The 22320-nt window shown below is 61.3% G+C and overlaps 2 protein-coding genes across 2 annotated transcripts in view; one reads left to right on the top strand and one right to left on the bottom strand.

Moving 5' to 3' along the window:
* Positions 1–8607, top strand: part of Bcan (brevican) — a 10461-nt gene extending 1854 nt beyond the window's left edge. Inside the window, exons 4-14 of the mRNA XM_033758084.1 lie at positions 1–178; positions 540–833; positions 2203–2424; positions 2868–3266; positions 3426–3599; positions 6473–6580; positions 6905–7063; positions 7242–7324; positions 7591–7735; positions 7859–8049; positions 8240–8607. Coding sequence (XP_033613975.1) covers positions 1–178; positions 540–833; positions 2203–2424; positions 2868–3266; positions 3426–3599; positions 6473–6580; positions 6905–7063; positions 7242–7324; positions 7591–7735; positions 7859–8049; positions 8240–8356 — 2070 coding nt within the window. The 3' untranslated portion in view covers positions 8357–8607. The remainder of the gene's footprint in view (positions 179–539; positions 834–2202; positions 2425–2867; positions 3267–3425; positions 3600–6472; positions 6581–6904; positions 7064–7241; positions 7325–7590; positions 7736–7858; positions 8050–8239) is intronic.
* A 7303-nt stretch (positions 8608–15910) lies between these two features.
* Positions 15911–22320, bottom strand: part of Nes (nestin) — a 7633-nt gene continuing 1223 nt past the window's right edge. The window contains exons 2-5 of the mRNA XM_010643977.3: positions 22243–22317; positions 21324–21448; positions 20242–20315; positions 15911–20004 (exon numbers count right to left, since the gene is read on the bottom strand). Coding sequence (XP_010642279.1) covers positions 16184–20004; positions 20242–20315; positions 21324–21448; positions 22243–22317 — 4095 coding nt within the window. The 3' untranslated portion in view covers positions 15911–16183. The remainder of the gene's footprint in view (positions 20005–20241; positions 20316–21323; positions 21449–22242; positions 22318–22320) is intronic.

Raw genomic sequence — 22320 nt, 5'->3', positions numbered from 1 at the left:
GGGGCCTGCGGGGGCGCGGCCTGGCCCTGGACCCGAGCCTGCGCCCCCAGGTATCCCATCCAGACCCCGAGAGAGGCCTGCTACGGTGACATGGACGGCTTCCCCGGTGTCCGGAACTACGGCGTGGTGCACCCGGACGACCGCTACGACGTGTACTGTTATGCTGAGGACCTGAACGGTGATTGGGGCTCGGTGCAGAGGACAGACCCCTTGTTCAGCTCCTGGGCCCTCCCAGACCTCACGGTGCACTTAGGGGAGCAAGCGGGATGAGGAGACCGTCAGTGTCGCTCTCTCCAAAAGGTCATGGAGGCCAGGTCCTGACCAGAGCCTCGGACGAGTGGCAGGGCAGGCTGCGGTGGCGGTTAGGTTCTAAGGCGGGCCACCTCCCTCTGACCTCCAGTGTCCATGAGCTTCTGTCCAGTCTGTGGTCCTAGGAGGTGGGGTTGCTGGCCGGCGTCACAGAGGGGTGGCCTGAGGCTCGGGTGTAAGGGTGGCCGACTGCCTGCCGGGCCTGGTGACGGCCTCCTCTTCCCACCCAGGGGAGCTGTTCCTAGGCGCCCCTCCAGAAAAGCTGACGTTGGAGGAGGCCCGGGCATACTGCCGGGAGCGGGGTGCAGAGATCGCCACCACGGGCCAGCTGTACGCAGCCTGGGATGGTGGCCTGGACCGCTGCAGCCCTGGCTGGCTGGCCGACGGCAGCGTGCGTTACCCCATCGTCACGCCCAGCCAGCGCTGCGGTGGGGGCCTACCTGGCGTCAAGACGCTCTTCCTCTTCCCCAACCAGACCGGCTTCCCCAACAAGCACAGCCGCTTTAATGTCTACTGCTTCCGGGGTGAGCCCTCCCTGCCCAGCTGCAGGGGTCCCTGCCATCTGCCTGAAGGTGGTGCCCAGCTTGTCACCAGGGTTCTCACTCCGGGCATGACCCTGGCTTGGTCTCACTCAGCAGCGTGGGCGTGGAGAGTGACCACCTCTGCATGACCGTACCTGCCCGCCCAGTAGGCCATGCCTGTGTCTTCACTGGGCTGCTGAGGAACTGCTCATTTCCCACGAGCTTATTGGCAGAGTAGAGATGACTGACATTCTCTGGATCCAGTGAGTGACCTGCTCAGGTTCTAGTTAACCAAATGCACTCAAGAAGGTTTCTGGAACCTGTGTCAGATCTTTAACCACCACGTACTGATGGACGGACACAACTGCCCCACAGGGAGCAGGACCTCAGGGACAGCTGGGGATAGTCTGTTGGCCAAGCACTTCCTCCTGGAAGAAGTGGAGGGGGGAGCACGACGGGGTGATGAAGGACAGGAAGCACAGCCGGGCCAGCGGGTCTGGTAGGAAGCCAGGCTCACTGGAGCAGGTGACAGGGCAGAGGCGTGCTGTCCTTCTTGCCTGTCTGGGCACAGACTGCTGTCAGGGCTTTCCTCGGCCCAGTTCCACCTTCCGTTCCTGGGCTTGCCGCAGAGGACAAGATGATCCATTCTAACTTGGTATTTGGAAAGAGCAGGTCCTCAAGGAGATGGCCCCTTTTTGCCTACACTGGGACCCATGGGTGGTGACAGCATTTGCTCCTCGGCTCTCCTGTGGGGATGTCACTGTGCCCTTCTGCGCCAAGAGGCTGGGGAAGCACCTTGAGCTGAGCCCAGGACCAAGGCATGGAGGCCACTCCACCCGTCCTTCAGCTTCTGTCCTCCCCTCCAGGGATCAGCTCTCGCTGGGCCTTTCCTGGTCCATCTGTCACATTGCTCTGTCTCCTAACTCTGTTGAATTGTTCCGAACGTTGTATCATGAAATATGCTTCGAGCTAGGGATTTGGCTCAGTGGTTCTGCCGCCTGCCTCCCAAGCACAAGGGCGCAAGTCTGATCCCCGGTACCAAAACAAAAATAAATAAATAAAATATGCATATTTGCTTGCCATCTCTTATCAGGAATATAAATTTCCTCAAAGGCAGGAAGCTTGCTATTTTATTTTGCACTGTATTCTCAGTGCCCAAGAGACAGGACAATAAAAGGCCTTTGGCCAACATCTGAGGGAGGGGTGGCAAAGTTTGGGGTTCTCCTGGGCCCCAGTGGTGCTCTGTAGGGAAGCAGGGGGGAGCTGAGAATTCCAGGGTCCTCCGCAGGCCAGCCTGGAGCCCCCACACAGACCATGACCAAGGGGGCCACCTGACTCATCAGCCTCCACCGGCATTTTCTTCCTGCCACAGACTCTGCCCACCCTTCTGCCATTCCTGGGGCCTCCAACCCAGCCTCTGATGGGCTCGAAGCCATCGTCACGGTGACAGAGACCCTGGAGGAGCTGCAGCTGCCTCCTGAAGGGATGGAGAGCGAATCCAGGGGAGCCATCTACTCCATCCCCATCATGGAAGATGGGGGAGGCAGAAGCCCAACTCCCGAGGGCCCACCAGAGGCCCCCAGCACCCTCCTAGGTAACCTCACCCCTCACCTGCCCCAGGGAGGGTGCTGCAGGGAAGGGGATGCTGGCTTGGGGCTGTCGTGATCCTGTCCTCTTTCCTGGGCATCTCTCCGGCACCTGTCCCAGTTTGCTTTTCTAGCAAAGTGCACCCCAACTCTCTGGGTCTGTTGCTGATTGGACAAGAGGCTTCCCCAGCAAGGACAGTTGTCCCTTCCTGGGTCTTTCTCCGCCTTCCCAACCCAAACAGACTAGAGACAGACTAGGAGCGGGAGCGACAGCAGCCTCCTCTCCCTGCAGCTCTCAGCGCCGTGGCCTGCACGGAGCCCTCTGGTCGCAGTCTTCCCGGGGTGGGGGAGACAGCTCCTCTCCTCTCTCTGGAGCGTCCCTTCCTGCGTCCCAGCCTTCCTGCCCTCCTGGGCGCTGTCCCTGGTGCTGAACTCTTTGTGCTTTGCCCAGAATTTGAAACTGCATCCATTGTACCTCCCACGGGGTCCCCAGAGGAAGAAGAAGTGTACGGGGACGAAGAAGAGGCAGAGGAGGAGGAGGACGTATGGGCATGGCCTGGTGAACTCAGCAGCCAGGTGCCCTCACAAGAATCGGAGGACTGGCTCTCCCAGGCACCGTGGGTCCTGCAGCCGGGCACATCGCCAGCTCCTGAGGGAGACTCAGAAGCTCCCCGACCTCCAAGGCTCCGCGGACCACCTACCGAGGCTCTGCCCGCTCCCACAGAGGGGAGCCCAGCACCCCCACTGCCTTCCACTCCAGCTGGGGCGAGAGAGGTGGGGGAGGAAACTGGGGGTCCAGAGCTCTCTGGGGTCCCTCAAGGAGAAAGCGAGGAGGCGGGGAGCTCCGAAGATGCTCCCTCCCTGCCTCCTGCCACTGCAGCCCTCCCAGGGACGAGGGAACTGGAGGAGGGCCCCTCTGAGAACTCTGGAAGAGCAGCCCCCGCGGGGACCTCGGGGCAGGCCGCTCCCGTGCTGCCCACTGACAGCGCCGGCCGGTGGAGTGGCTAAGATGCTCCCTCCCTGCCTCCTGCCACTGCAGCCCTCCCAGGGACGAGGGAACTGGAGGAGGGCCCCTCTGAGAACTCTGGAAGAGCAGCCCCCGCGGGGACCTCGGGGCAGGCCGCTCCCGTGCTGCCCACTGACAGCGCCGGCCGAGGTGGAGTGGCCGAGGCCCCCTCACCAGGTAACTCTGCCCAGGGCTCGGCCTTCCTGGCCCTGCTCCTCCCTCTTCTCCCCGTGCAGCTCTGGGCTGCCTGACCCGTGGTCCCTGCCCCACTGTCCCCCGACGCCTGTCCTGTCTCACCTCTCACGCGTCTCCGCCTGCGGGCCTCCGGCGTCGGATCCTCACCCATGACCTCCACCCTGCTCTCTGTCCCTTGCTCTGCGGCTCCAGCCTCCGCTGGCCCCTGTGACCTTGGCAGCCCACGGGCCCCTCGGGGGTCCTCACGCCTCTCCAGATGGCCTCGACACTGCTGCGTGGGCCGGGCCCATCTGCCCTCCTAGGTCTCCTCGGCCTCCTGCCCCTGGTCTGTCTCAGGGAAGCCTGGGAGTTTGCCCCTGCCCCTTGGACCCTGGGGCCCAGGAGAGCCCTCGCCCCACAGAGCCTTAAACCACTACTTCTGTGAAGTATTTTAACTGTTTCATAGAAAACAAGCCTTGGAATAAATGTCTATTAAACTGCTTCGTAACCGAGCCGCCACCCTGTCTCCATCTCCGCTGTCTTCTCTCTCGCTCCTCGGCCTCTGGTGCTATTCTTTGGCCGCCTGTCCCCACTTTCTCTGTGCCTCTCCTCTTTTTCCTTCTTCCACCCCCCGTCCTAGCAGTCTAACCGCCTTGCTGCCGCCCACCTCTCCCCAGTCCTGCCCACGCTCCCTGCCGATGTCAGCCCTGTTCCCATGGGGGCGGCCCCCGCGGTGAGAGCGGTCCTCACCCCTGCACAGAGCTGGGGCGGGGGACAGTGCTGGTGCATGGTTTCTGACTGCCGTGAGGCTCCGGGACAGAGTGGGACTCGGAAAGTCTCAGCAGTCATTTCCCTGGCTGCTCGTCCCAGCAGGGGACAAGCCCGACTCCCCACACGGTTCACAGCTCTCCCGCTCACCCTGTACTCATGAAGGCCGTGTCTGTAACGCTGGGGAAGATGCGAATGGGGTGAATGAGGGTGTGTGCAGGAGAGGGAGTTCGGCACCGGGGTCCCAGAGAAGCCCTGCCTGCTCCTGGGCCTGATTCCCAGAGGAGTTTCCCAGGGAAGTCGCAGCACCACACCCTGGGTTCAGATCCTCCCAGCCCAGCCCTGCTCCTCGGGATGGTCCAGTCTGGGCTTGGGTCCCTACTGTGCGCCGTGGCTGGACTCCTTTGGAGTTCAGCGTCGTGAGGGGTGAGGGAGGGGCTGGTGGGAAAAGCAGCACCTGTGGAGGTCACTGCAGGGTTTCGTTACCAGCCCTGGGGGAGGAGCGAGAGGTCCCCTGGCCAGCCGCTGCACCCGGAGGGATGGAGAGGCCCACCGAGAGGAGGGGAGGAGGACGAGATGGCCCCCATGCAGTGGCCCTTCACCCTGGTCTGCCCACGTGGGGTCTGGTCCTGCCACGCAGCCAGGGATGTCCCATGGTCCGGGGTGGGGACAATGAGTCTGAGTCCTGTCCCCCAGGCGTGGAGGGCTGGACAGGAAGGACAGCAGGGGTGAGGGGAAGCAGGTAATGTGAAGTGGGGTGGTTCAGGGTCCTGGCCACTGCTGGCCTAGTTCTTGGTTGGTTGAACGAAAACAGCGCTACCAGCTGGGAAGAGACTGGTGGCCAGAGGAGTAAGATGATGGGAGTGGTGCTGGCAAAGCGGATTCGTTTTACCCAAACGGCGAGGTCACCCGGGAGAAATTCTCTGAATCAGCCTCAGCTTCTCCTCCCCACCTCTGCTCTCGGCTCCCCAGCGCACAGTGGGATCTGTGGCCAGGCCGGCGTGAAGCACTGTGGGCCTTGGCATCAGCTCCAGGGGAAGATGGCGAGGTCCGAAGGGCCCTGCTGGAGGGTGACTTTCCTCCCATCAGGGCCCTGACCCGCACTGTGGTCTGTGGAGCCATCTCCCCCTGGCTCTTCTGAATCAGAGAGGAAGTGGACAGCTCCTCCGGCACCTGGGCAGGGCCCAGAGAAGCCACCTCCCACCCCAGGGTCCAGAGACCCGCAGAAGCAGGTGGCCGTGCCAGTTGAGCAGATACAGACATAGACTGCAGCCTGGACAGGGAAGGGTCAGTCTCGGAGCCTGGAGGAGAGAGCAGGAGTGAGTGAGGTGCAGTCCTACCGGGGAGCCTGCCACAGACCCCAAGCAGAGTGTCCGTGAGATACACAGGGAAAGCCAGGCCTGGTAGCCTGCACCCCGAATCCCAGCTGCTCGAGGCTGCAGAGGGAGTACCACAAGTCCAGGGCCAGCCTGGGCAACTCAGCGAGCGCTTGTCTCAGAATCTGTAAAAGGGCTCAGTGGCAGATACTTGCTTAGCAGCACAATGCCCTGGGTTCAGTGCCCAACGCCAAAAACTAAGAATGTGTTGGGGCAGTGGGGCTGTGTGCCAGCCAGCACCGTGGGACAGTGGCGAGGCAGAGGGAACAGGACAGCGAGCAAGGACTCTGGCTGGCTCTCCACTCCCTCCCGTGCTGGGAGGATGGAGGGAGAATGGTCAGGGCTCAGCTGGGCCCCATGACAGGTACTAGGAGCAGGCAAGGGGGCCGCTGTTGCTATAGAAACTCCTCTTCCGCCTCCATGCCTGCTCACCAGGCTGTGCCGGACTGAACTGGGAAGGGGCAGGAAGACAGGGAGTTGGACAGGACCCCAGCCCTCCCAGAGCACACAGCACCAGAGAGGAGCGGGCTCATAGAACAGCCCACTCTGTCGGCACCCCCATGCCCCGCTCCTGTTGGACAAGGCCACTGTGGCCCAGACAGTGTTGGGGGGCAGGGGAAACCAGAACTCGGCCGGCCCTCAGGGGAGACAGGCCTGGTCCCTCTGGGCCTCCCCAGGGTGCAGGCTGCAGAGCCAGGCTCCTGCTGTCCCCTCACTTCGCTCCTCCCCTAGGTGACTGCGTACCCAGCCCCTGCCACAACGGTGGGACGTGCGTGGAGGAGGAAAAGGGGGTCAGCTGCCTGTGCTTGCCTGGCTATGGGGGGCCTCTGTGCGATGTCGGTGAGTCTGTTAGGGGATGTGGGGGGTCCAGAGCCTGGATCCCAGTGTGCTTGTTCTGGGTGGAAGGTAGGACACGGACGCTGGTTTGAATCTGTCGTGAATGAGTCCCTGGTTTAGAAGCTTCACAACTTCCCTGAGTCTGCCCTCCGCGTCCTGTCTCGCGCGGAGCCGGAGCCTCGGGCCCGCCTGGGCGTCAGGAGGAAGGCGGTGCGCACGGCCTTGTCTGCCAGACGGGGGCCGAGCTGGGCGGACAGGGTGGGGTGCAGACACCCAGACCAGAGCCACACCCGTGCTCCGGCATGAGACCCTGCCTTTTGTGCCCAGGCCTCCGCTCCTGCAGTCCGGGCTGGGACGCCTTCCAGGGCGCCTGCTACAGGCACTTCGCGGCGCGCCGCAGCTGGGAGGACGCGGAGAGCCAGTGCCGAAGGCTGGGCGCGCACCTGGCCAGCGTGCGCACGCCCGAGGAGCAGGCCTTCCTCAACGGTGCGCCGCCTGGCTTCCCCTCCCTACCCGCCCGGCCGCTACGGGAGTTCGGAGGGAGCGGCCCGGGCCCACGCTAGGCCGGTTCCAGCCCAGCGGGACTAGGGGTTGGGGTCGGGAGCGGCCGCCCCCTACCGGCAGCGGAGCTCACTGCGCCCTGCGTCCCGCCTGCGCCCTCCAGGTCGCTACCGAGAGTACCAATGGATTGGGCTCAACGACAGGACCATCGAAGGTGACTTCTTGTGGTCGGACGGCGTGCCTCTGGTGAGGGGACCCCGGAACACGCCGCGCCCCCGGAAGTGACGTCGTTCCCCTCTTGCCTGCCTCTGCCCAGGCCTCGTCCCTCCCCAGGGCCTCTCCAGCCTCCCTGCCCTGCTCTCTTAGCCTCCTGCTCTATCCACAAGCCCCAGCCCTCTCACTTCCTCTGACCGAGTGTCCCCAACCCCAGCCCCCAGCCTTCCCCTTCCCCCCACTGAGCCCACCCCGCAGGGTTACAGTTCTGGAGTTCCTCACCACCTCCACCTCCCCAGCTCTACGAGAACTGGAACCCTGGGCAGCCTGACAGCTACTTCCTGTCTGGAGAGAACTGCGTGGTCATGGTGTGGCACGACCAGGGGCAGTGGAGCGATGTGCCCTGCAACTACCACCTGTCCTACACCTGCAAGATGGGGCTGGGTGAGGCAGCGGAGGGGCCACAGTCGGGCCTCCTGGGGTGCCATCCCCTCCTCCCTTGGAGACAGATTCTGGGAGCTGTTGTTACCGTGCCAGGCTCCTAGTCCCCAACTGTGTCCCCAACAGTGTCCTGTGGGCCCCCGCCGGAGCTACCACTGGCCCGAGTGTTTGGCAGCCCACAGCCACGCTATGAGGTAGACACTGTGCTTCTATACCGGTGCCATGAAGGCCTGGTCCAGCGCAACCTGCCCCTGATCCGCTGCCGGGAGGATGGCAGCTGGGAATCCCCTCAGATTGCCTGTGTGCCTGGAAGGCCCGTGAGTGTGGAAGGAGGTGGTGGGTGGGCTCCAGGCTGGCGTGGGGAGGGGACGCACAGCCACCCTGGCTCTCAGGGGCTGAATCAGTGCCAGTGGCTGGATGAAATAAGGAGTCAGAGTGAGGACACCAGGGCGCAGGCTCTGAAATGGGGAGGGGCAGCCAGCAAGAGAGATACCTGTGTCTCCACAGGCCCATGATCCACCCCCAGCGAAGTCCTGGGGACACCCGGGAAGGCTACCGGGCCAGAGGCCACTGCTGACCCCTCCTTCTAGCCCTGCTCCTGGCCCTGAGGGAACGAGGCCTTGAACACTGCTGTCTGGGCCCTGTCCTCTACCCGCATCCCTCGCACCCTGTGCCCTGAGCCACAGGAAGTGACAGCTGAGAGGCCAGGAGCGCGTGACAGGGCTTCTGGGACATCCTGGCCACTGTAGCTAGGCCTGGCCCTCTCTTCCCATGGGTGAGCCCTAGGGGGTTTCGTGCCCACTCACTCTTGGTATTCACAGGGCTTTTGGGATGGAGTACCAGTAACACCAGCAGGAAATAAAAGTGTGCTTAAGCCCAAACAAGTTTGATTCATGCGCACGTGCGTGCGTGTGTGTGTGTGTGTGTGTGTGTGTAATACCTGTAGCTGGGCATGGTGACACACTCCTGAAGTCTTGTAACCTCAGCACTCTGGGAGGCTGTGGCAGGAGGATCACACGTTTGAGCCCAGCCTGGGGCAACTTATCGAGACTCTGTCTCAAAATAAAAGAGCTGGGGATGTAGCTCGCTGTGAAGGTCCTGGATTCAATTCCCAGTACCAATGGAAGGGCAGGGAGAGAGGAGACAAGCACAGCTAGTATGGGCAGGGCTTTAGGATAAACTCAGCTTCTGTGTTTACAGACTGTTTAAAGATTGGAGAAGCCCCTGAGATGTCGGGATAAGCAGTGCCCAGCGTGGAGTGCTGCCCAGTGTAAGAGTGAAGGAAGGGTCCCCCGGCGCGTACAGGTGGGCCCAGGTCAGCCCGCAGAACGGCTGGGCTCCTCCCATGCCTGGCTCCAGGAAAACCTGTGGGTCTCACGGTGCGGCCGCCAGAGGACGCCATGGGTGCAGGCCAGCGCTTGGGAGAAGGCCGTGCGTGCGAGGACCCGGGCGGGAGAGCAGTGTAAGGAGACCGCCAGGGGGCGCCGCAGTCTTTCTTTCCGACGCCTCGGGGCAGGAAGGAGAGACTTCTGGCCCGTTGAGCTGGCCAGGGCCTGTGAGTCAGCGGAGAGGACAGTGAGGTCACTGAGGCTGCAGGAGACCGTCCCAAGTCTGCACATGCAGCCACACAGTGCGGATCTGCACCCTTGGTGCAGTGTCACGGGGTGAGGGGCCGTCTGCCCTCCCATGGACAGTGGCTCCTCAGTGTGGCAGAAGTCTCACACACGTGTGCACACACACCTCTGTGTGTGCCCAGTTCATGGGCAAATCCTTGTGTGTGTGTGTGTGTGCGTGTGTGTGTGTGTGAGAGAGAGAGAGAGACAGAGAGAGACAGAGAGACAGAGAGAGACAGAGAGGCTGGGGATTGAACCCAGGGCTGTATCCCCGATCCTTTCTTATTTTTGTATTTATTTTTATTTTAGATGGTCTCACAGAATTTCTAACTTGCCCAGACTGTGTGGTCCTTCTGCCTCAGCCTCCCAGGGTGCTGGAATTACAGGTGTGCACCACTACACCCAGCCCTGCATGGGCAATTCTTTGTTTTTGTGATTTGTTTGTTTCTTTGAGGCAGAGTCTTGAGACCCAGGTTTGAGACCCAGCCTGGTCTCGAACTCACACAGATCTTCCTGCCTCAGCCTCCTGAGTGTTGGGATTTCAGGTGTGCAGCACCACGCACAGCATACATAGGCAATTCTTATTCCTTTCCTAAAAGTCAGTAAAGCCAAGAGGCAGTGACACAGAGGGGGAAGGCTGAGAAATGTGGACAGCCAGAGACAGTGGGTAAGACTGACAGAGACAGGTTCAGGACAAGTGTGCGCTGGGGTGGTGGGCAGGGCTCTCTCCTGGGCCTTCCCACCCCAGGCCGGGCCTTCCCCAGCCTGTGTCTAACCCCAAACAGCTGGTCTCTGAGATTCCAGCACAACCTTCCAGCTGCACTACCACATTCGCCCTCACCCTGGGCTCACCTGTCCCATCCCGTTCCTTTCCCCACCCAGCACAGCCAGGGATTGGGTTTCCTGGGAGATGCAGGCCTGGAGGATGGTGCTGGGACCAAGGGAGCCCCGGTTTTGTCCTATGTGAGCCTCAGTTTGCCCCCTATGCATCTTTGCGGAAGTCAGGACTCTAGGGTGGATGTGAGTGAAGGAAGATTTCAGCCTGGAAAGTGGCCCTGGAGAGAAGGCTGGGAGTGGGCAGTGTCCATCTGTCCCAGGGCCTCACAGAGGGAGCTGCTTGTGGCCATGCTGGGGACTGAAACCAGGTCCTGCAGTGTGTCGGAGCCATATCCCAGCCCTGGAGGGAGTTTGGGTAGCAGGTCTGATGCCTGAGTCCCTGCCTGTGAGCTGGGTGGGGCTTTGGCTTCTCTGCCTTCCACCAAGGTATTGTTGCTGAACCCCCCTGCCCAAGCCAAGCCCCCATCTTTTCTGGTCTGCTGCGAGGAGTCCCAGGGGTACTTGAAGGCCGAACCGGAATCCAACACTCCCCGCACCTGCTGGGCTGCTCTGGCAGGAAACGGAAGCCTTCTCCTGGCTTTGTTGAGCTTCCTGGGGAAGGGGAGCTGGTCCAGGGATGACTCAGCAGTGCCCTGCACCAAATCCAAGACCTGGCCCTGTGTGCGCGCGCGTGCGTGCGTGCGTGCGTGCGTGTGTGTGTGTGTGTGCACGCACACGTGCTGTATCCTACCTACATCCCAGGGTAAGCACAGATCTGACCATGTGCCCACCCTGCCAGACCCTGGAAGTGTGGGTGTGTATAGCTCTGGGGCACCTTCCCTAGGTCCAAAGTGGGGCCCTCTGTGACAGGGAGGTGGGAGCCGGGGGAAGGGGTATGGATGGACAGAGGAGACCTGGCTGGCTGGGGGCATGGATATGGCCTTCCAGAGATTCCCCACCCAACAGCCCCCCACTTCCCCAGGCTGCTCTGACCCACTCACCTCCCCACACCCTGAAACCCCACAGCACCACCCCATATCACTGGGGCCTTTGTCCCAGCCCTGAGGCCCCGACTGCAGGCCTGTCCCCTGCCTCGAGAGAGAAAGGGCCGCATTGTCCAGGCTGCCAGCTGCACCATGACACAGCAGCTCCCAGAGACTTTCAGAGATGCTCAGCCTGTCTGACCCCCATGGGTGGGAGGACCTTCGGGGCTGCAGTGGGACCCCGGCCTGAGTGAGGACCGGCCCCTCCCCTGCCTGTGACCCCCTCTTCTCTGAGGTCCGACTTGCACTCTTGCTGCAGAGCAGCCAGCTTCCTCCTGGGAAGGGAGAACTGACAGCCTTGGGAGAGAACACCAGGAAAGGTCTGGGACCAGAGGAGCACAACCCAGAGGGAGGCGGGAGGAGGGAGCTGGATTCAGCAATGTCAGTGTGGGTGGCCCACAACGCTGTGTGTTTATCCAGAGGCTGCCCGTGTGTACAGGGGTTGTCAACAGAGGGGCAGCTGTTGGCCATTCGACTGGAGTATTTGGAGGAGGTAGCCACAGAGCCCTGGCTCATCTCCTGTAAGACCCCGCATGACAGCTAGCGGCCAGGGACAGCCTTCTGTACCTCAGGTTCTCTATCAAAACGAGCGGAAGTTCATTCTGATGACGTGCCTTCCTGGCAAATGAGGAGACGGGACCAGGAAGGAATTCTGGAGAGACTGACCCAGGGGCTGGGGAGTTAGAAGGGGTGAGGAAAGGGGGCGTGGCTGGAAGACCGAGGGCAGGTTAGAAGGGGGAGCCAGAGGGACACGGGGGTCCCGCGTGTTGAGTGAGGCTGTTTCTCCTTAGGCTTGCAGGGGGCAGAGTCCTGGAGGAGCCAGGAAGTCTCTGACCACCCTTCCTGGGGCCCTGGGGAGCAGCTGCAGGGAGGGTCCCGACGGAGGCCTCCTGGCACCTGCCAGGCGTTATTTCTGGGCTGCAGCTGAGTCAGGGGGGGTGGGGTAGGAGTGACAGGACTGGGGGGGCCTGGAAGAGAAGGCTGGGGGTAGGGGACGCTCTAGGACCGGGGTCTAGGAGGGCGGGGCCAGGCGCAGGGCTGGGGCTGCAAGGGGGAGGTGAAGGGGCCCCGGTGACGGAACAGAGGCAGGCGTGTGGGGACAGAGGCAGCAGGGCTTCCCTGCAGGCCTCCCCTGAGACCCTTCTGCCCTCCCGGGCTCCCCTGGCTTCCGAGGCTGCGCTGTGCCTCCCCAGAGCCAGCTACGGCCGGGAGCATCACTCCTGCCGCCTCCTCATCTCCAGGAGGGCCCTGGCTCACTTCCCGCGCCTGGGTTCCGGCCGCCCCGGACCCAGCCCCCTGTGGGGTGGGAGTGGGGCTCCCCAGGACACATTCCAGCAGAGATTAAATCACATTCCTCACCCCTGCCTGAGCAGGATGGCATTGCTGGCAGCAGCTGTGACACCGCAGGGCCAAGTGGCCGCAGCTGGCTCCCGCGGGGAGGCGGGGCCGCGGGGCCCAGAGCTGTGCGGGGCTCAGGACCGGTCCACGCCAGCTCCAGGCAGCTGGGAAGCCAGGCCCGGGCCGGGGGCCCTGCGGGAAGCGGAGCCGCGCTGGGCAGGGCCCTTGCAGAGCCTCGCTCCCGCGCAGTCTTGGCCGGGGGCCAGAGCCCGGCTTTGATTTCCTCCGGGCGCTGGCGGCGGCGGGCGGCTGAACCGAGAGCTCAGCCCCTGACCTCACCCCGACGCCGCCGCGGCCGCGCAGCCTTATAAGGAAGAGCCCCAAACAAACCGAGGAAGCCACCTCCGGCCCCGCCCGCTCTAAGGCTATACTTACCCCAGGAGCCTCAGAATAGCCCCCATTTGTCCTCGGCGCAGGGGGTGCCGGCTTCCTTCGCCTCCCTCCCTCCCCTCCCCGGCGTCCACTCAGTCCTTTCCAGAGCCCTCTGCCCCACACAGGCCTCCCAGACCCGGCCCCCAGCGCTGCGGGACCCTTCCCCAGCTCCTTCCGGACGTCCCTTTGTGGAGAGGTCCTTAGAGGTGCTGTCCAGCGCCTCCTCCCTCTGTGCTCTCTTGGTATGTCCACACCCCCCCCAGTATCAGAAATTGAACCCCTGGCCTTTGTACTGAGCTACAACCTAAGTCTTTTATTGATTTTAAGACAGGATTGCTGAATTGCCCATCTGGGCCAGAGCTCAAGATCCTCCTGCATCAGCCTCCCAGGGTACTGGGACTGTGGGGATGTACTGCCACTCCCAGCTAACCTGACTCATCTCCAGCCTGGCACCCTCTCCTGGGTTCCAAACCCACATACGCACCTCCTGGGAAGGCCATAATTTCCCTAGGGGTTCTTCCTCTCAGAAATGGGCAGCCTGGACTCTGCTCCGCTGCCCTTTGCCCCGCACCTCCCACAGCAGCTCGCTGTCCGGAGACCCCGCTTCCCTTCCCTTCTCCCCACTCCCAGCCACACCGCTCTGAGCCTGGGGCCCAGTCCGTCCTCAGTAGCAGCAGCAGCCTGGCCCGGAGCTGCTGTGGGAAACCTGTCCTCACCTGTGCCACAGCCTGGGATGCCAGGCCCTGTCCCTCCCTCACCCAGACTCCCTCCTTCACCTCCCGAGCCCCAGCCTTCCTCCTGTCCCCACTGCCCGCTCTGTCCTCGCCCTGTGTCCCCACCCTTCGGGTCCCCAGGGCAGCACCCCCATACACACTTTCTGCCCCGCTCCAGCTCCACCTCCTTTAACCCAGGGCACTTCTCCCTGTTCTTTGCTCCTCTTCTTTAAAAAATAAAATTGGCACGTCCGTGCTGCGCCAACAGACTCACCGTGGGAACCGCACACCCTCAGGTTGATGCTCTTCGCTCCCCTGCCCCTCCCCGTTGCTTCCCACCTCCGCAGTCTCCGCTTCCGTTTTCAAACATGACTTCCACTTGGAAGTGTGCTCAGCCAGTGAGGAACCTTGTTATCTTTCCCTGTATTCCAAGAGCCTGCTCAGTACATGACGCAGAGTAGATGGCTCGGTAAGTAGCTGTTGCCGGGCATGGTGGAACACGCCGGTGACCCCAGCATTCTGGAGGCTGAGGCAGAAGGATCGCCATGAGCTCAAGGCCAGCCTGAACTACATAGGGAGACCCATCTTTAAAAAAAAAGCTGTTGGAAAATGACGTTTGCTTCTCTCATCACAGCCAGGAATGTCCCCATCACTGTCCAACCTTCCTTTCCCTTGCTGCATGGACAGCTCCCCACATCTACTGCACACCCACTTTAAGAACAGCCTCTCCTGAGCCTGGGTTGTGGCACAGGCCTGTAATTCCAGCACTGTGGGAGGCTGAGACAGGAGGATCACAGCTTTGAGTCCAGCCTGGACAACTTGACAACCTAGTGAGATGCGTCTCGAAATAAAATACAGCCGGGCATGGTCGCGCACACCCGTAATTCTAGCACTCCGGAGGCTGAGGCAGAAGAATCACTGTGAGTTGGAGATCAGCCTGGGCTACACAGTGAGTTCCAGGTCAGTCTCAACTACACAGTGAGACCCTGTCTCAAAACAACAACAAAATAATAATAAAATAAAATACAAACAAATAAAAAGGGCTCGGGATGCAGCTCAGCGGCACAACATCTGCCTAGCAAGTACAAGGCTCTGAGTTTGACTCCTGGTACCGAAAAAAAAAGAAAACAACGAAACAAAGCCTCTGGGTTCAGTCCCCAGCGCAGTCCCTCCCTGTGGCACTCACATCCCTGCCCCTTCAAGGGCTGACGGCAGTGGCATTTGGTCAGCGCTGCGGGGCCTTGGCTGTGTGGAGGGAGGAGGTCGGCCAGCCCAGGAAGGGCCAGGACTGGGCCTTTCTGGCCAGTGCGCTGGCCCGGGCCGAGAAGCCTGGTGGATCAGAGGCAGCCTTGTTAGCAGTGGGCACAGGAAGGGGACGGCGGAGGTTCACTGGCCAGAAGGGTAGGGTGGGACCGGCAGGCCGGGCTCCAAGGTTAGGGTGGGCGAGGCGGTTAGAAGAGCCCCACCCTGGGTGATTAGGGGTCGCCAGCCCTTCCTCCCTCACAAAACTGAAGGGGGCGTCCTGACCCTGCCCTGCACAAAGCTCAGATCTCCTGGGAAGTCAGGGTGGGGAGCCCTGAATCTAAGGGTCTCCCTCTCGGCATCCCACACCCTGCTCCCTGCTCAGGCTTCATCCCCCGAAGGTCCTGCCACAGATCTAAGACCCTAACAGTGAAGGCGACCCTAACTCAGCCAGTACTGAAGCACACTAACGTCTTCCATCTCAAAGCTGGTAACACCCGTGCCCTATGCTCACCACCACTGTCCGGGGTGTCCCACCTCCCCACCCACCCGGGCCCAGAGAGGTCACATCTGACCTGAGTCCTCACAGTCAGACCCCCTCGGACCTGGCCGCCTCACTGACCCACAGTCTCACGTCCAGAGAGGTCACATCTGACCTGAGTCCTCACAGTCAGACCCCCTCGGACCTGGCCGCCTCATTGACCCAGCCAGTCTCACGGGCCAGACAACTGTTTGGGTTTGGGGACCAGAGGGCTTATTACAATGGCGACACCAGGGAGGGCACCCAGAAGCCTGGCCCTGTAATCAACGCTGCGGGGCAGAAGAGGGTCAAGGCTTCCGGCCTTCCGCGGGAGCCGAGGTCACCTGAACGCCCCTCACCCCGCATTCAGTCTCCCAGGCGGCGTCTGGGGGCGGCCCCAGGACCAGGACAGCTGTGAACCCAGTGAAGGAAGAAGAAAGAGTGCAGACTTCTAAGCAAGTGGAACAAGACTTTACTCAAGCACAAAGAGCCAGGCGGGGCCGCTGCGCGGACGAGGGCTCCCCGGGATGGCGCGGAGGGGCCGAGAGTGGGGGTGGGGTGGGTCCCGCTGTGATGTCCCAGGCAGTGCCCAGGTTCTGTCCAGAGCCTGCGTAGCTCCTTCGCCACGTGTTACCGCCTTAGCCAGCGGGTCTCTCCCTCTCAGACGAAACTGGGGTTGAGACCGTAAGTTAGGGTGCCAGCCCCGAGTGGGTCCCCTGGGCCGGGAGCCTGTGCTAATCTTCCCCCGAGGACCAAGAGTCCCCGTCTCCCTCCCTGGGCTTGAACTTCAGGAACTGGCTGGGGGCCAGATGCAGGGGAGCCCCTGGCCAGGGGGTCTTCAGGGCAACCCCCTCCTCTTCCTGTGAGGGGGTCCCGCGGTCCGCGTCAGGGGACCCCCCTCCCTTGGGCTGCTGCAGCCCGTTCAGCACCCTCCCCCCTGTGTGCTCTGACTCTTCCTCCAGGCCGGGGCCCCCATTGACACTGTGGGTGTCCCCTGGGCCTGTGTCCTCCACCCCACTGGGGTTCCCCTTCTCCCAGGCGGCAGAGTCAGACCCCTCCTCGGAGCCGGAGGGGTCCGCACTGTCCTGGGACTCCGCGTCCATGGCGGTCGTGGGGGTGTGAACCGCAGCACCCTGCAAGCGGTCGTCCCAGGGGGTACTGATGCCCAGGGCTTCAGGAGCCAGGGGGTCCCCTCTCTGAGAGTTTCTGGGGACTGGCAGACTTCCCCCAGGGGACTCTGGCCTCCACCGCCGAGCCCCTGGCTCCCGCCCCTCCTCCTCCTCCTCCTCCACCTCCTCCCCGCTCTCTTCTTCATCTGCAAATCCATCCGACTCCCCGTCCAGACCCCAGGCTGCAGACTCCAGCAGCGGGTCGGCTTGGCCCAGAGGTTCTGCCGCCTTCCTGGGGGCCCCAGGAAGAAAGGAAGCCTCTGTCTCCAGGTCCTCGAACTCGTCTGACAGCTCGGAGTCCGGGCCCTGCTCCTCCTCCGCCCCCGAGCCCCCGGAGGCTGGGACAGCGGGATCCCAGCCTTCCTTCTCCGCCTCTGCCGCCAGGTCCCACCCAGGGGACGAGGGGGACCTGAGGTACAGGCCCAGGGGAGTGGAGTCAGGAAGGGTTTCCCCGAGCTCGTCCACCTCGCTCTCCGCAGCTCTGGCCTCCTCCTGCTCAGCCTCCACTTTGCCCAGGGCTTCAGCCCTGCCTTCCAGCCCCCAGCCCACCTCCTCCCGGGCCCCCTCCTTCCGGGGCTGGGGCCCAGGCGAATCTTCCGGGATCGGGGTGGGTGCGTAGGGTTCAGTGGGCCCGGGCTGAGGGGCATCAGCAGGGGACACCTGCCCTGCTCCCACGAGGGCCTCGGGCCCCAACTGCCCCCAGTCCTTGGGGTGCTCCTCAGGGTCCCCACTTCTGCTGGGGAGCGCTGCCTCCAGGCCCCCAGAACTCTCTGCCTGCGGACTGTGCTCCTGCGGGGGCGGCTGAGCGGCCTCCTCCCACAGCTTACCTCCTCCCACCTCCTGCTCCAGGCCCAGCTCCCCTCCCGCAGCAGACTGGCCCCTGGCTGTCTCGGACCCCCAGGTGACCTCAGGAGAGGCCTGGTGACCCCCTGGGGCCGCCTCCTCCTCCTCCTCCTCCCCCCGCCTGGCCCCAGTCACCTCGGCCATTCCCTGGGCAGCTTCCTGCTTCTGAAGCCCTTCAACGTCCTGTGGGCCCTCGGCTGGGACCCTCCGCTCTGGAGGATCAGGGCTCCCTGTGCGCCAGGCCTCTGCTGCTGCATTTCCATCCTGCTCCCTCAGGGCTGGCTCCTGGTCTCCCACTGCTTCTCCCCTAGACCCGGCTTCCCGATCCAGACCTTGGTCTCCCACATCCTCCCACACCTGCCGATTTTCAGACTGACATAGCTCCCGTGCCTCTTCTTCCTGAGACCTCAGTAACTCTTGATTCTGTGTGTTCAACAGGCTCCCTCCTTCCAGATCTTTGCGACCTTCCTTCCCTGCCTCCTCTGGAGATCTCAAGTTCTCTAGGCTCCACTTACCCAGGGGTCTCAGTGTTTCTTGATTCTCTTTTTCTTGGGGACTCAGTGTCTCTTGGTTCTCTTCCATAGACCCTAATGTTTCTTGAATTTCCTTTTCTAAACATTTCACTGTCTCCCTATTCTTTTCTTCTAGAGACCACAGTGACTTTTCAGCTTCTAGAGATTTTAGCATTTCCAGGTCCTCTCCTACAGACTTCAGTGACTCTAGGTTCTGTGTTTCTGAAGATCTCACTGCCTCTATACCCTCACCTTTCAGAGACTCAAATAATTCTTGATTCTCTTTTTCAGGAGACTCAACTATCTCCTGTTCATTTCCAGGAGATTCCAGTGGCTCTGGATTTACCTTTCCTAGATGTCTCAATGCCATCTGGCCTTCCTCCCCTAGAGCCCTCAGTGACTGTTGAGTCTCTTTTTCAAGAGTTTTCAATGTCTTTTGGCCTTCGTCTAGAAACCTCAGTAGCTCTTGATTCTCTTTTTCTAGAGGTCTCATGGTCTCTTGATCCTCTTTTAGAGACCCCAGTGGTTCCCAGTTCTCTTTTTCTAGAGGGCTCACAATTTTCTCATCTTCTTGTAGATACCCCAGTGATTCCTGGTTTTCTTTTTCTACAGGTCTCACAATCTTCTCATCTTCCTCTTCTGGAGATCCCAGTGGTTCCTGGTTCTCTTTTTCTCTAGCTCCCACATTCTTTTGATCTGTTTCTTCTAGAGACCTTAGTGACTCCTGATCCTCTTTTTCTAATGTTCTCACAACTTTCTCATCCTCTTCTAGAGGTTTCAGCAACTCCACTTTCTCTTTTTCTAAAGGTCTCACAATCTTATTCTCTTCTAGAGAGGTCAGTGGCTCTTGATTATCCTCCAGAAGTTTAAAGGTCTTCTGGGTCTCATCTTCAAGAGACCTCAGAGACTCCTGATTCTCTTTTGGTAGAGATTTCCACATCTCCTGATCCTCTGCTTCTTGAGATCTCAGTGGCTTTTTGGTCTTCTTTTCAAGAGTTCTCAGTGACTCTTCTAAGTTCTCCTCTTCTAGAAACCTCACTAATTCTTGATTTCCCTTTTCTGGAAATAAAACTGTCTCTAGGTTACTTTCAAGAGATATCATTAGTTCTTGGTTCTCATTTTCCAGGGACTGCAATGCCTGTGAGTCCTCTTTTCCTGCAGGCTTGGGTAATTCAGTGGCTTCCTTTTCTAGAGGTCTCTCTATTTCCGTGTCTTTTTCTTCTAAAGACCTCAATACCTCTTGATTTTCTTTTTCTAGACTTTTTAGTGTTTCTAGGTTCTCTTCTAAAGACCTCAGAGATTCTCGATCTTTCTCTAGGGCCTCATAGTTCTGGTTCTCCAGAGGAATCAGTGGCTTTTGCATCTCCTCTCCCAGAGCTTTCAGGGTTTCTTTTTCCAGAAGACCCTGGGAGTCCTGGCTTTCCTTCATGTCCAGGTCCCCCACTTCTTGCCATATTTGCTGCTGTAAGCTGCTTACTACTTGGACCTCTACAGCTGCTTCTTTCTTTACCAGTCCCCAGATCGGCCCTTTACCTTCCTCTTGGAATATGCTGGATGCTGCAGACCCACTGGGTTCTTGGTCTTTTGCCTCTGAACTGGGGTGGTCAGGGCTGAGGGGTGGGGCCAGGGAGGCCTGGTCCTCATGGACCTGGCCTGGACTGGCCTCTTGCTGCTCACCACCTGGCTCTTTGGGTCCTGGAAGGATGCTAGCAGGGACTGCTGCCTGGGCTTCAGCCCACAGTGGCTCTGGAGCCTGTTGCTTCCCACCCTGTGGTGGGAGCAGAGAGCAAGGGGCATCCTGGGCTTGGATCTCTGCATTTGCAGCAGGACAAGGAGCCTGAGGTGTGGGTGGGATGGGCGTGCTGGCCAAGGTGGGTGTACAGGTCTGGAGGAATTCCTGGCTCTTCAGAAAGACTGGCACAGGTGTCTGGAGGGTGTTAGGCAGCAGGGAAGGGAGGGAAGTTGGGCTGAGGACAGGTCCCAGCCGCTGGCCCTCCAGGGTCCCAGGGAAATGCAGCTCCAGCTTGGGGTCTGGAAAGGCAGAGAAGAGACAGGGTCAGCAAGTGCTGGCCTGGGAGGTGCAAGGACAGAGCAGCACTCACATCCAGCAAGAGTGACCAGAGCTGCTGCCCTGGCTCCCCAAAGCCCAGGCTGAGAGCCTCACTCAGTGCTGCACTGTTGGGGGCCCAGGAGTTAAGGCTGATGGGGCCTCTTGGGAAAGGTATAAAGATTGAAGAGGGGCGTTCGGGCACTCACTCTTCCTCTTACCCAGGAAGTTGAGAGAAGCCTTGGAGCTGACTCCAGGGGTCTGCAGCCGGGAGTTCTCAGCCTCCAGGAGGGTCCTGGGCAGGAGGGAGGACAACTGAGTGAGCTAAGGGCTTCACCCCTCACCCCAGCTCAGCAGGTCAGACCACACAAAGCCACACCCGAGCTGAAGTCACAGCCACAGAGCCACAGCCACGGGAGGTGATTCCCACGCAGCCAGCGCAGGGAGGTCCACACTGCTCCTCCTCCCCCAGGGCCCATGACCTCATCCTCGGGCAGGGGGCTGATTCTCATGCTAATCACTGCCTTTGTCTACACAGCCGTCTGGAGGGGCTGGGGAGGGGGGTGTTCAGGGAAGTGGGAATTCTCGGGCTGTTCCCATGGGATAGGCCCCCTCTTCTTCCCCCGGGGCCCCAGAGCTGGGGACAGACAAAAGCAAATGAATTCAGCCCCCTCTCTCCAAATCCTTTTCATGCCACACAGCCCAGTGGTGACATTCCTCAGGGCCTCCTCCCCTCCCCGCTGTGGTCTGACTGGGGTCACCACCCTATCTCCGAACTCTGCCTCCCCAGACCCTTGGGGTGTAGAAGTCTTTGTTTCTGTGCCCCTGCTGGGGAGGGGCCTCTCCTAAGCAGGTCCTGCCACAGCCCCATCTTGTGGCTCAGAGCACAGAGTCTGACACTTGGGGATGCAAAGCCCCTTCCTGGGGCTCCATTGCTGGGCCATGTCCCAGCAGAGAGAGGACTTTGCTGGGCTGTGCAGCCACTAAGAAGCTGTGGGAAAGGCAGCCGTGAGCCATGAGCCAGCAGAGCCAAAGAGGCGATAAGTCTGGAAAGGCGCCTGCCCCCGCATCAGGTCAGACAGGGCTGTGGAAGTCGCAGTCCACTCCACCCATTAGGGGCGGCAAGTCAGTGACCACCCAGCCTCGAAGACGGCCCACGGTCCTCACCCGGGGGGTGCACACACAGGCTGCAGGTGGGCCGTGTCCCTGTGTGGAAGTGACCCGCTTCGAGTCACAGAGTCTGTGTCTCCCCCCAACCCTCGAGTGTGAGTGAGACTGTGCGCTGGGAGGCCTCGCGCCATACCTGTACGTGGCCACCTCCAGGCTGAGGGACATCTTGAGGTGTGCCAGCTGCTGCCGGCCCTCCAGGACCTGGGCGATCTGACTCTGCAGGCCCTGCTTCTCCTGCTCCAGGGCATCCACGGCCAGCTGCAGGGCAAGCAATGGGTCAGTGGAGCCGGGGAGTGCTCCTGGGCCCGGGGTCCTGCTCCTCACTGACTGCCCTGGAGGGCAGCTGGTCCTGCTTCCTGACCCCACCCTGCGCAGGGAGCCTCGTCTGGGTCCCCCCCGCCATGAGCACAGCCCCCCCACCCTCTCCCACGCTGCCTGGCTGCTCACTGGGACGCTGATTAAACGGTCACACATGCCGTTGAGAATTCAGCTCCCACAGGAAGCAGGAGGCAGAGGGAGGAGAGGAGATTGGTCACAGAAAAGAGAGGGAGAAAGTGGAAGCAGAAGGAAAAAAAGATTAATCACGAGCAGGAAGCCAAACAGCCCTGTCCCATCGCTGTCCCCTCACCCCAGCCCCCCCCTTTCTGGAATCTTCCTCTAAGAGGGGGAGGGGAGGGGCTCCCGGCAAGCCTCTGTCTGGCCCTCAGGACGCTGTTTTCTCAGCTGTTGGTCCCATCTGCGCAGTGCGAAGGGGAGCAGCTGTCCCGGGCCTGGGATTCGCTCGGAGAGTGAAGCCCTGGGACGGAGCTGGGGCCCCTCCTCTGGGAGAGACAGCGGTAGGGACCCAGCCTTGGGAGTGGCCAGGCGTTGCAGGGGGAGAAGCGGGCCGGGCCGGGCCGGAGCGGCTTCGGCCTGGGTTGGGTCGGGATCTCAGGGCAGACAGGTGCGCAGCGCTCACAGCCAGGGTCCCGACCTCGTCCTGCGCCCTGAGCAGAGGCTCCTGAATGGCAAGTCTCTTCCCAGAAAGTCTCCCGGCGCCCGGTCGTCCTCACCTGGAACTTTTCGGTGGCCCGCAGCCGCTCCTGCCAGCGGCCCTCCAGCCTCTGTTCCAACGCCGCCCTGCGCTCCTG

Source organism: Fukomys damarensis, unplaced genomic scaffold (genome assembly GCF_012274545.1).
Source record: "Fukomys damarensis isolate Sample0158 unplaced genomic scaffold, DMR_v1.0_HiC HiC_scaffold_33, whole genome shotgun sequence".
NCBI lineage: Eukaryota > Metazoa > Chordata > Mammalia > Rodentia > Bathyergidae > Fukomys > Fukomys damarensis.
This window is presented reverse-complemented; position numbering and strand designations above follow the sequence as displayed.